The sequence below is a fragment of the Papaver somniferum genome, chromosome 3 (genome assembly GCF_003573695.1).
Source record: "Papaver somniferum cultivar HN1 chromosome 3, ASM357369v1, whole genome shotgun sequence".
Classification (NCBI taxonomy): domain Eukaryota; kingdom Viridiplantae; phylum Streptophyta; class Magnoliopsida; order Ranunculales; family Papaveraceae; genus Papaver; species Papaver somniferum.
Genome location: NC_039360.1, coordinates 5,909,925 through 5,922,335, shown reverse-complemented (window position 1 = coordinate 5,922,335; position 12,411 = coordinate 5,909,925). Strand labels below are relative to the sequence as shown.

The window sequence follows — 12,411 nt, the reverse complement described above, 5'->3', positions numbered from 1 at the left end:
TATTCGGAATACAAATTATTTGTGACTTTTCGTATCTAAACAGGCTATTAATTTACAATAAATTGAGATAGACTTATGGAAGCAAAAAAATAAGTAATCAAACTTTCTCCAGAGTGGGCTTTCTTCATTTCGGACTACGGAGATAAACATGCACCCCTTAGTATGTTATAGAAACAAAGAGTTTGTTTGCCTCGGAATTTACCACCCCTCGAAATTCTAGACTCTTCTTCCCCATTTCGCCAAACAAAGTAAGAGTACAGTGAACACTCTGCAAACAAAAAAAAAAAATCAAAAAGAAAGAGTAATGGCTGATCTGTCGGAGGAGGACGCGTTCGTCATACAAACTTCAGACCTGGTTTTAATTTTTTTCTCCCTTGTTTTTTTACTCATTTTCTTAGTTTATATGTTGATTATGATACTCAGGTCTTTGATTTTAATTTGCAGAGGTTCAAAAAAATTGAAGAAGTACTCGAGATTCTCAAATGTGACAGAAATGGTCTTACTAAAGCAGCAGCCGAACAACGGTTACTCTTGCTTGGTTACAACAGTCTAGAGCAGAGGAAGATTTATGTAATTTTATATCTCTGGGTTCTTACAGATGAGAGTAAGTTTCTGAGATTTCTAGGGTTCATGTGGAACCCTCTCTCATGGGTATTAGAAGCTGCAGCAATTATGGCTTTTGTTACTGCTATTGGGGGAGTAAGTCAAAAAAATTCTGTTGGTTTCTTTTACGTTTTCATTGTGGGTTAATGTCGATTATTCAAGGTTGTGAAAATGCTTGTTGCAGGGTAAACCATCGGATTGGATTATATTTGTAGGGATTGTAATCTTACTTCTAATGAACTCGGGAATCGGTTTGATTGAAGAGATTGATACTGAAAATGCTGCTGCTGTTCCTTTTAAAACAAAGGTAAAGCCCATTTTTGGTTCAATTGTGAATTTGGTTTGCTATCTAGGGGTTCTCTAGATTTTTCTGATTTATGAATGATTATGTTTATTACTAGTCATTCGGAAATAAAAACCGAGAGCACTCCTAAAACTAGAACTACCACAATTGGATTGATTTTATTCTGAGTGATCTTAGTTTTCTAGCCCACGTCCTTGGATCTGTTCGATTTCTCCTCTTCATTTGTTCCATCCTTGGTTTTGTGCTTCGCCATATTTAGTTTCAGTTCCCTGTGTACGAAGTTGGTTCCTACACTATCTGATAATCCCCTCTGTTTAGCTTCACCTTCCTTTCTGAGTAGTTTCTTGTTCGCGTCTCCCTCAGCTTTGAATCTCGCACCTGCCTTTAGTTTCTCAAGTGCCTGAATCAGTAAGCAAATTTCAGCATCACCTTTGTCCTCAGCAGGAGTGATTTGGGTCGCATTGAACAAGGGATAAAAATTACGCCTTAATTATCTTGACCAATACTATGCCTACATCTTTTCCCAGCTATCATCGCGGTGTTTCGTTTGGTAGTAGTGCAATGGCAGTGAATGTAACATATTTAATCAGATCATATTTTGTGTTTGTTTAATAAGGTTCGTCGTGCTGGAGGCTTGGAAGACGAAGATGCGGTGAAACTTGTTCCAGGAGATGTCATCAGTATCCAGTTTGGTGATATCATCCCTGCTGATGTCCGTCTACTCGAAGGAGACCCTGTAGTAATCGATCAGGTATGTTTACCTACCACTGCTATTTAGTTATTGATGAATGGGAATTGAATTATAGAATTATGCTGGCTTTTGGATATTAAATGTTCCTTTCTGTTTGTCATTGCAGTATGCCCTTGCTGGCGAGTGTCTTCCAGAGACGAATTGCCCAGGGAATCCAGTTTTTTCTGGATCAACTTGCAAACAGGGGAATATAGAAGCCGTAGTGATCGCTACAGGACGCCATACATGCTATGGAGAACATAGATATCTATTAGATGCGACAAACAAAGTTTGTCAGTACCAAAAGGTGAAGAACTCTCTCTCACCATTGCTATATTTCATGTTTATCTTATGGTGTTTAACTTGGGGTTTATTGTTTGTTAATTGCTTCTCAGGTTTTGACTGCAATTATGTATTTCTGCATATGTTCAACAGCTGTTGGAATAATAATAGAGATCACTGCATTATACCCATCTCCAAGACGTCCTTATCATACGTTAATTGATAATCTTCTGGTTCTTCTGATTGGAGGGATTCCCATAGCCATGCATAGAGTACTCTCAATGGCAATGACAATTGGCTCCCGTCGCTTGTCTGAGAAGGTTGGTTCCCCTGTTGTATTTTACGTAATGTCATTACTGGAGACAATTTCTAGGTGTTAATTGTGGATATTTCAAACATTTTCTTTCTAGGGAGCTATCACCCACAGAATGGGGGCAATCGAAAATTTGGCAGGAATGGATGTGCTCTGCAGTGACAAGACAGGAATTTTAACTGTGAACGAACTAGCTTCTGAAGAAAGTATCATGCAGGTTAGGAACTATAACTAGTTTAGCTGTTTTTGACCGAGGGATGAATTTTATTCTTTTGGTTTCCTTTTATACTTGTAACTTATCATATTTTACCTTTCTCAGGATTCATTTTTGGCGGGTGCAGTATCAGTGCATCATCTTATTCTAGCAGCATCCCGTGCATACAGGCTTGGAAACCCAGACGATGTAGACAAATCTATAAATGAATTGCTAAACGAAGAAGAGAAGCATGTAAGTGATTGTGATGGACAATGAGATTAATCCAACATAAATCGGTTATTTAGTATTACTAACAATTTGTTATCATATGACGTTCCATCTGGCTTTAATAGGCACGCTCTCTCCTTCGAGAAGCTCATTTCCAGCCATTTAATCCAACGGATGAGCGTACAGCTCTGACTTATATTGATGGTAGAACAAATACGATGCGCCGAGTCAGCAAAGGTGCACCAGAAAAGGTACAACTATGTCACATGATTTATGTTTATAAAGCTCTTTGTGCAGTTTCATGACTTGTCCTGACTCATCATTTCCACATCATTGTCAGATTCTGGATCTGTTAGACGACAAGTCTAACATAGAGCAGAGTGTCCATCTTAAGATAAATGAGTATGCAGAGAAAGGTTTACAAGCACTTGCTGTAGCATATCAGGTGTGCAACTCTGTCTCCCTCTCAGCCCCCTTTCCCTGATGGTTCTTTGGTGCCTAGTGCTCACCTTGTGTGCTGTTATCCATATGTACACACTTCAACATCCAGGAAGTCCCAGATGGAATCTCTGGAGGTCCATGGGTATTCCTAGGTCTCTTGCCTATTCGCGATCGTCCTCTAGAGGACAGTGTCAGTTCAATAGAAAATGCCCGAAACCTTGGTGTAAATGTCAAAATGATCACAGGTGGGTTACATATTTCAGGTCATGTTTGTAAATCCCCGATTGAAATTGCTTGTATTCTTACTGATCATCTCATGTGATTTCTCAGGTGATCCATTAAATATTGCTAAGCACACAGCAGATAGCCTGGGATGGAGGACTGACATACATCCCTCATCTTCTTTGTTGGGCCGTAACGAGGATGACATAATCACGGCCGTGGATATGATACAAAAAGCTGAAGTTTTTGCTGGTGTCTCTCCAGGTATGTATTTCGTAGATGTAACTAATTTGAGAACTTGTAATATGGACCAAGCAGTTATATACTTTTGGTCTCAAAATGCACAGAGTTTTGACATCTGTGTCTTGTTTAGAGTATAAATATGAGATCGTAAAGCGTTTGCGAGCTAAGAAACGTATATGTGGAGTTACCGGTAAAGGAGTAAATGATGTTCCTGCACTATACAAAGCTGACGTTGGAATAGCCGTTCCTGATGCCACTGATGCAGCTCGTAGTGCTTCTGACATTGTCTTGAAAGAACCGGGTCTTAGTGTTATTATCAGAGCAGTGAAGACCAGTAGAAAAGTCTTTCATAGGATGAGAAGTTACACAGTAAGGCTCTTATGGTGAAACCCAAATTTCTTCTTTTTATAACTTTTTTTTTTTTAACTTAGATTAAATTATATTGCAGATTTATGTGGTTTCTATGACAACCTTTAATCTGGTAAGTTATCTGGTCACTTCCGCAAGTTATCGTCGTTTGTAGCTTATACAATTTTGTTCCTCACTTATAAATGTTCTTCGCTTATAAAGCTTGGTTTTTTGACAGCTTGGTTTCATGGTACTTGCTCTTGTATGGAAATTTAGTTTTCCACCTTTCATGCTGCTACTCATTGCCATCACGAATCATGGTTTGTAGTGTTGCACTTTGAAACCGTGTTTTTTATTTCTGTCTCATTACTCCTTGAATGTATTAAATAGTTTGCCCTTAATGTTTAAGGTTCTGATGTGGTATATTTTTTACTGTTTTCTTAGTGCTTGTAACCAGAATGTCAAGGGACAATGTGAAGCCATCTCCTCGACCAGATAAGTGGAGACTGTCAGAACTTTTCGTGGTGGGTGTTGTTCTAGGCTGCTACTTGGCATCAATGACGGTCTTATTTTTCTGGACAGCGTCTAGAACAAACTTCTTTGAGGTAAGAGACTTCGTGCTTTCTTTCCCTGATGAGTTCTTCTTTTGCTGACACTACCTTTAATTTGTTGCAAATTCTAGACTTGTTTCAAGGTTTCAAGTTTAAAAGGTACAGGCCAGGATAATTTAGGAAAACTTTCATCAGCAATATACCTGCAAATAAGCATTATCAGCCAAGCTCTGGCATTTGTGACTCGGTCACATGGTTGGTCTTTCATTAAGCCTCCTGGTTCATTGACAGTAACGTTTTGTGCTTGTCAGCTGGTCAGTTCTCCTCTTCTCTTCTCTTCTCTTCTCTTCTCTTCTCCACTACATTTTGTTTTTCCATCCTGTTTGTAAAACTATCTGGAAAATATACACTTACACTTGTTTGTCATGTGTAGATGGCAACGTTGTTTGCAGTCTTCGCTAACTGGAGCTTTGCAACAGTTCAGGGGATGGGATGGGGTTGGGCAATTGTCGTTTGGGTCTACAGTATAGTCACATTTATACTCCTGGGCATCGTTAGAATCGTAACCTGTTGTATCCTGGTAATAACATCTAACCATTCACATAATTTTCACTCTTAAACGAAGTGGAATTCTGTATCACATATCTGACGCACATTTGGGTTTCAGACTGCGTTGGAAAATCGAATCAAGATGGTTCATTCTATGAAGATGTATTTACGAAGTGTGCCATTGGAGAAGCACCTCAATTTGGAAAATAGAGGAATAGTAAATAGCCGAGGGGATCTTCCATTGTACCGTCGTGATCGTCCTCATTTGGAATAAATCAATTTGATTTCTACATGATTTTTTATTTTTTTTTTGCAAAAATGGTGCCCTTCAGGCAGAAGAGGGGTGGAGCAGACAATGGCATGAACTAATGATACTGTACATATCAAGGTAGAAAAAAGTATGTATGGTGATAGTGATGTACTGTGATGAGGCTTTTAAACATGTTTTGGGAGTCAATTTCTGGATCATTGATGCCAATATGGAAGAATGTAATTATTTCTAGTCATTTCTGCTGCTTATCTTGCTTTTGCTGTTAGAATGGTGGAGTCTGGTGTGTTACAAGTATATATTGACAGAAAACAGATACCATGGAGCCCCAGGTAATCGCATCCTTTTCTCCATCCCCTATAAATTGTCAAAAACGAACTCTGAACAGCAGTATCGTTCTGTAAAGGTCTTTTGATAAAACGTTCAAGGCTTTGTAAACATAACGGTCGCAGACGTAAGCAGGCATTATCGCCTCAGTTCCTTAACCCTGTCACATCTCACAACCCAAGTTTATCAGATGACAATGAACCAAAAACAAGAAAAAGACTACTCGAGTTGTTCCAGAAAAGTGGTGAAACCATATGCCCTTTTGAATAACCTTTGTGACGCCTATTAGCGGATGATGGATTTTAGATTATCGATTTTTGCTCGACAAATCACCGACACCCTAAAAGATTATAGAGTACAACATATTGCTAACGTGGAGTGCCAGTTTAATGGGGAGCCGACTAATACAAAACCAACTAGGAGTAGTTCAAAAACGGTGACTCGGCGTTAGATCATCAGTTCCTAGCGAGTACCGGCCGATCCCACTAGCCGAGCTGTCATTTCGGATATCTTAAGTTTGTTGAACTTGGCGGTAGAGGTTCTGATAGTTCTACTGATTTACTGGAACGTCTTATATCGATTTTGCTTTTTCCTTCCTGTAACGATGCTGATAAAATCAACTTTTCTCCGCTGAATTATCAACTGAGGGAGGACATAACGAAGTTCCCTGTCCTGAGATTTTCACCTACCAACTATCAGCTTCAGGAGAACACACTGTTACACATGTAAGTTTGTTTCTTCTCTTTTCGTATCACTTTAAAATGCAGAACGACTTTTCTAGGCTGAGATATTAACTGCTGAATTTGCGTCAAGTCTCTTCTTTTGTGTTCGCATATGTTTTCTCATTTGGAAACCTGATATCATGCTCTTCTTTAACAGGAAATTCTCCGATGATCCTTAAAACGCGACATCTTTTCATAAGTACTCTAAAAAAATGGTGATACGTTGCTGGAAGAAGGCAACTCAAACTCGTAAAATCTCAAGTTTATTCTGACAGAGTGTATCATTGATAAAACCAAAATGCTTTCATTACAAACACACTGAGAGAAGACTACAACAATTACAGCTTATAGACTCACATACTTAAAAGTGTGTTGGTCGACTATCTGACTGTTAAAGTGATTGCACACGTACATATGACACAGGTGAGAGTAAAGAGATCACATGAAATGCATGTGAGGTACAGAGGGAAAACATGTTTGAATTTAGCTTATCCTTCACCAATTCACTGCTTAACTATCACTGCATCATTATCCCCCCTCAAACTGAAGGGTGCTGCATCAACCTGAAGTTCGGAGCGCAGTGAAGAAAATCGAAATGCGGAGAGACCCTTTGTAAAAATATCTGCAATCTGATCAATTGAAGACATATAGAAGATATCTAAAGCCTTGGATTGCACCAACTCCCTAATAAAGTGATAATCCATATGAACATGTTTCATCTTTGAGTGTAAAACAGGGTTGGATGCCAGAGAAATGGAGCTTTTGTTATCACAACCCAACTTAGGTATGGAAGGAAGAGTAAAGATCTTGAAGAACAAAACAAATCCATACCAACTCTGCATCACTGTGTGCTAATGTCCTATATTCTGCCTCTGTACTAGACCTTGCCCCTGTAGATTGCTTCTTGGAAGACCAAGAAATGATGTTAGGACCAAGAAAAATGCAATACTCACCTGTAGATCTTCTTTCATCAACATTTCCATCCCACTTAGCATCTGAGAAACCAAGTAGAAATGAAGATCCTTTAGTAAATGTAAGTCCAAAGCCAAGAGTGCCTTTGATATATCTGAGAATCCTCTTGGTAGCTGCCATGTGAGTAGTTCTTGGATGTTGCATATGCTGACAGACAAGATTTACTGCAAATGCAATTTCTGGTCTTGTCAAGGTGAGATAATGTAAGGCCCCGACTAGAGATCTATAATCAGTTGGATTGTCAAGTAAAATACCATCATCCTTGGAAAGTTTTGTGGAAGCAGCAATTGGAGTAGGGCAAGGCTTGACACTTTCCATGTGAAAATTTTTAAGTAGATCAACTTCATATCTTGTCTGAGAGAGAAATAAGGAGGTATCTCTTTTGACTTCAAGACCTAAGAAGTAATTGATGGGAGCCAAATATTTAATTGGAAATTGCAATTGCAGCTGAGAGATAACAAATTGGAGGAAAGAAGGTGATGACCTAGTAAGCATGATATCATCAACATATACCAGAGAAACTGTGAGCTGAGAACTATCGTTGTGCACAAAGAGAGAAGAGTCAGTAATTGAATTAACAAACTTGAGAGACAAAAGACCTGAACTGAGCTTGGCATACCAGGTTCTTGGGGCCTGCTTTAATCCATAGACTTCTTTGTGTAAAAGAAATACATGACGTGGTTTGTTAGGATAAACAAAGCCTGGAGGTTGAGCCATGTACACTGTCTCCTTCAAGTCATCATGGAGGAATGCATTACTCACATCCAATTGATGAATATCCTAGTTGAACTGCACTGCAAGGGAGAACACAATCCTGATAGTTGTAGGATTTACAACTTGAGAGAAAGTTTCATCAAAATCCATTCCTTGTTGCTGATGATACCCTTTAGCCACCAATGTATCCTTGTGTCTATCTATGGTTCCATCAGGTTTGTACTTAATTTTAAAAACCCATTTACAGCAAACAATATTTTAGCCTTCAATTGGAGAAACCAAAGACCATGTTCCAGCATCTTGTAATGCATTATACTCATTAACTGAAGCAAATCTCCACACTTCTTCATTCTTGGCAGTAGAAATACAAGTTGGTACTTTAGATAAAAAAGCAACTGGTAGCTTATGCTTAGTAGCAAAATATGATTTAGGGACAAAAATATTTAGATCAACAATTAAAAATCCTAAGGCAAGTTTCAATGAAAGAAGAACATCAAGCTTTGAAAGACAATGACATTTTGCATCTTGTTAAACTTGAGCCACATATGAATATTCTAGGCTGCAAATGGGTGGATAAGATAAAATTGAAAACAGATGGTACTATTGATAGACTTAAGTCAAGATTAATGGCTTTAGGATATAATCAACAAGAAGGATTTGATTACACTGAGACTTTCAGTCTTGTAGTCAAGTTTACAACAATAAGAGTAGTTTTGGTGTTGGTTGTTACACATAATTGGAGTATCAAACAATTGGATGTGTCAAATGCGTTTTTACATGATTTTTTGATTAAAGATGTATATATGGCTCAACCACAAGGTTTCATTGATCCAGTTCATCCATATTATGTGTGTAAATTGAAGAAGAGTTTATATGGCTTGAAACAGGCACCAAGATCCTGGTGTGATAGATTTAACAATTTCTTAGTCAAGTTGGATTTGTCAGGTCTATTTATGACTATTCAATGTTTATATATACTTCAAATTCTTTAGTGATGATTCTTCTACTTTATTTAGATGATATTATTTTAACTGGAAATGATGATACTCTTATGCATAATATAGTTACATATTTGAGTACTGAATTTGCAATGAAGCAATTAGGTGATCCGCGTTATTTTTTGGGGATTGAAGTAATAAGAACAGTGGATTCTATGGTCTTAACATAGAAAAAGTATGTTTTAGAATTGCTTACTAAGGCAAATATGTATAAGTGTAAACCTGCTAATACTCCAGTTGTGAAGGAATCAAGATCTTTTATACATGATGGAGTTTTATTTGAAAATGCTGTTGAATATTGGACTTTAGTTGGAAGTTTACAATACTTAACAATGACAGGACCTGATATTACATTTGGAGTGAATTATATTTCCCAGTTTATGCATGCTCCAACAGATGTGCATTTTTTGTTAGTAAAAAAAATTCTCAGATATTTGAAAGGTACTATTGGATTATGAATTAATTTGAGAAAAGGTGATATTTCTTTAATCACAGATTTTACTGATTCTGATTGGGCTGGTTTTATGATACAAGAATATCTACATCAATCTACGAAGTTTTTATGGGAAGGTCTTTAATTTCTTCGTCTAGTAAGAAACAACCTATTGTGTCAAGATCCTATGTTAAGGCAAAGTACAAATGCTTGTCAGTTACTGCTTCTGAATTGGAGTGGTTGTCTAATCTTTTTAACGAATTACATGTTTCAGTCACTTATCCTAATTTTACAATCTACTGTGATAATACTTCAGAAATTTGATTAGCTTCTAACCCTGTGTTTCATGTCAGGGAAAAACATATAGAGGTGTAATATCATGTTGTCAGAGATTTGGTCTTAGATGGTTTTCTTAAAGTTCAACATATTGATTCTTAACATCTACTGGATAATCTTTGTACCAAAGGACTCTGTTTTCCAGTTTTTTCTTCTTTACTTCAACAACTATTGGGAAGAACTGCTGCTGTTGAAGATGTTGAACAATGTCAGTTATCTATTGGTGTTGTTCCAGACTCCATTTTTAGTTCCCTCTTTACTGTTTTAGCTTTACTTAGTGATATTTCTTAAGATTGTTCTTCAAGTTCATATATGTTTATGCATGTATGAACTTTACGGTGGCTATTAGGAATAATAGTCAAGGTTAATATCAGTCTTGGTCAGTATTGGAAAAGGTCAATGTCATGTATCATTTCTTGAGTACTAATGCTGTCTGAAATACTTTGGTCACTATTTTGCAAAATAATTGTAATAATAATAACAAAAAAAATTCTTCTATATTTTCTTGTTTTGATATTTCACAACCATCTCACTGGAAATGTTCCAAAAGTGGTTGCATTAGAAGAAAACATGGGATACCTTCAATTAAATGACAACAATATCGATGGTACATTTCCTAACTACATCCAAAAACTATTGTATTTGGTCTTGACTTGGGAAATAACAACATTTCAGGGAATAATGTACTGTGTGTGGATTCCCTTCAGACAAAGTTTGCGAGGGTAACTATAACATATAATAGCGCAACTGATATTATTCCTTCAAATAAAGTTGGCGAAGACGATCAAGAGAATGTGAAATAGATAATGTTGTTGTCTGCTTCTATATCATTGGGATTTGTAGTTAGATTTTGGGGTCTATTTTTTTTTTTCCTTTTTTAAAGAAACATAAATGAGATATGTGTCATTGATTACACTGACAATTACTGCTAGTTGTCTCCATTGAGGACTGGAGGAGGATGGTATGGAGTTAATGCCCTGTAAGATCGGTTGGCGGTTGAGATATTTTGCACTGAAGAGACTTCCGCAGATAGAGTTAGGTTGTTCATATAGATTCCAGATTCTCTTCATGAGTAATAACTTATTATGATCACCGCTCTTCTTTATTCCTAGTCCTCCTTCGGAAATTGATTTCGTTATTTTATCCCATCCTATAGGGTGAAGTTTTTTAATGGTTGAGTCATGTCCCCAGAAAAATTCATGGTGATACGATCTATTTGTTTATGAATATTGCTGGGTAGGTTTATGTTTGCATGATGTGGTTCGATGTGGGAATTAGGGAGGTTTTGATGAGAGTGAGTCTTCCGGCTGGAGTTAAGCTTTTTATCATCCATCCTCTGGATTTTCGGTCTAATATTTGTAAAAGGGGAGCAAAGGTTTGATTGGAAGATCTTCCTTGTTTGAATTGGACTCCCAGGTAGATTGGAGGATTTGAAGTGGTCGACTTATTAAAGAATTGTTGAAGTTCGTTTATTTTGGACGGTCCAGATTCGGGTGATGGACCGATTTAGAAGTATTAATCGTCTTCCTTGCAGAAGGGTTTTAAGGTTTTGGTTGCTATGATTGGAAGCTTTATATATGATTAGTAAGTCATCCGCATACATTAAATGAGTAATGGGTGGTGTTTTTTTTTGATATGTCGAGTCCCCGAATTGACTTTTGATTTTGTAGGTTTCCTAGATTTGTAGATAGGATTTACGTGCATATAATGAAAATATAGGAAGATAGGGGGTCTCCTTGTTTGATACCTCTAGCTGGGGTTATGTAGCCATGGGGGGTACCATTGATGTTGATTGAGTATGTAACTGTTGTCACACATAGCATAATGTAGTCTATAAAGCTGATGGAAATCCAAGTTTTGTGAAGGAAGTTTTGATGAATCCCCAATCTAAGCTATCACGGGCTTTCTGGGTATCAAGTTTGAGATCTATTTTTGGGTCTTTGGTTAGGTTAGAGGTTTTGACATAATGGAAGAGTTCTCCATCTATCGCTATGTTATCATGTATCGAACTTTGTGGGACAAAAGCACTTTGATAGTGGCTTATTAAGAATGGGAGAAGTGGCCTAATTCGGTTGACTAGAATTTTTGAAATTATTTTATAAGTGATATTGCAGATTGCTATGGGTCTGAACTGAGATGGTTTTGATGGATGGTCGATTTTAGGTATTAGTGTTATGTTTGTGTGATTCATTAGAGGGTAAATATTTATGTTATTAAAAAAACTCCGAACCATTGCTATCAATTGGTGATGAGTTTTTTCCCAGAAAACCTTGAAGAACTTACTTGTGTAGCCATCTGGACCTGGAGCACTTTCTGAATTAATTGAGAATAGAACTTGTTTTATTTTCGTTGTAGTTACTTCCTTTATGAGTAGGTATGATTGTCTGGGAGTTAATCTCGGTCTGATATTTGTGAATATATCTTCATTAATCATTGTAGGCGGTGCCGTATATTGCTGAGTGTAGTGATCTGGAATGAGTTGAACAACGTCTTTCTTCTTGTTAATCCAGTTGTTTTGTGGGTCTTGTAATTGTTATATATTGTTACAGGATCTGTGGATGGTAGATTTAGTATGGAAGAAAGTTGTGTTTAGATCACCATATTATGACCATTGAATTCTAAATCTTTGTT

The 12,411-nt window shown here is 37.2% G+C and overlaps 2 protein-coding genes across 2 annotated transcripts; one reads left to right on the top strand and one right to left on the bottom strand.

Annotated features, from left to right (window-relative positions):
* Positions 1 to 242: 242 nt before the first annotated feature.
* LOC113355220 (plasma membrane ATPase 1-like) lies at positions 243 to 5,517 on the top strand. Its single transcript, XM_026598036.1, has 19 exons — positions 243 to 355; positions 445 to 699; positions 788 to 910; positions 1,524 to 1,658; positions 1,765 to 1,944; positions 2,033 to 2,239; positions 2,330 to 2,449; positions 2,552 to 2,680; positions 2,782 to 2,907; positions 2,997 to 3,101; positions 3,207 to 3,342; positions 3,428 to 3,583; positions 3,693 to 3,931; positions 4,011 to 4,043; positions 4,149 to 4,230; positions 4,355 to 4,515; positions 4,593 to 4,775; positions 4,895 to 5,041; positions 5,129 to 5,517. The coding sequence occupies exons 1-19, from the start codon at positions 305 to 307 to the stop codon at positions 5,282 to 5,284; spliced, it is 2,724 nt and encodes a 907-aa protein (XP_026453821.1). The 5' UTR covers positions 243 to 304; the 3' UTR covers positions 5,285 to 5,517.
* A 1,313-nt stretch (positions 5,518 to 6,830) lies between these two features.
* LOC113358957 (uncharacterized mitochondrial protein AtMg00810-like) lies at positions 6,831 to 8,016 on the bottom strand. The gene is made up of 2 exons (XM_026602666.1): positions 7,159 to 8,016; positions 6,831 to 6,956 (listed from the first exon to the last, which is right to left on the bottom strand). The coding sequence occupies exons 1-2, from the start codon at positions 8,014 to 8,016 to the stop codon at positions 6,831 to 6,833; spliced, it is 984 nt and encodes a 327-aa protein (XP_026458451.1).
* Between the last annotated feature and the right edge of the window lie 4,395 nt (positions 8,017 to 12,411).

Excerpts from the sequence above, each read along its gene's own strand:
- LOC113355220 (XM_026598036.1), top strand. The coding sequence starts at position 305 with ATGGCTGATCTGTCGGAGGAGGACGCGTTCGTCATACAAACTTCAGAC. Across the intron at positions 700-787 it reads TTGTTACTGCTATTGGGGGA|GGTAAACCATCGGATTGGAT; the intron begins GTAAGTCAAAAA and ends TGCTTGTTGCAG. Across the intron at positions 911-1,523 it reads CTGTTCCTTTTAAAACAAAG|GTTCGTCGTGCTGGAGGCTT; the intron begins GTAAAGCCCATT and ends TTGTTTAATAAG.
- LOC113358957 (XM_026602666.1), bottom strand. The coding sequence starts at position 8,016 with ATGGCTCAACCTCCAGGCTTTGTTTATCCTAACAAACCACGTCATGTA. Across the intron at positions 6,957-7,158 it reads CACACAGTGATGCAGAGTTG|ATTGCAGATATTTTTACAAA; the intron begins GTATGGATTTGT and ends TCAATTGATCAG.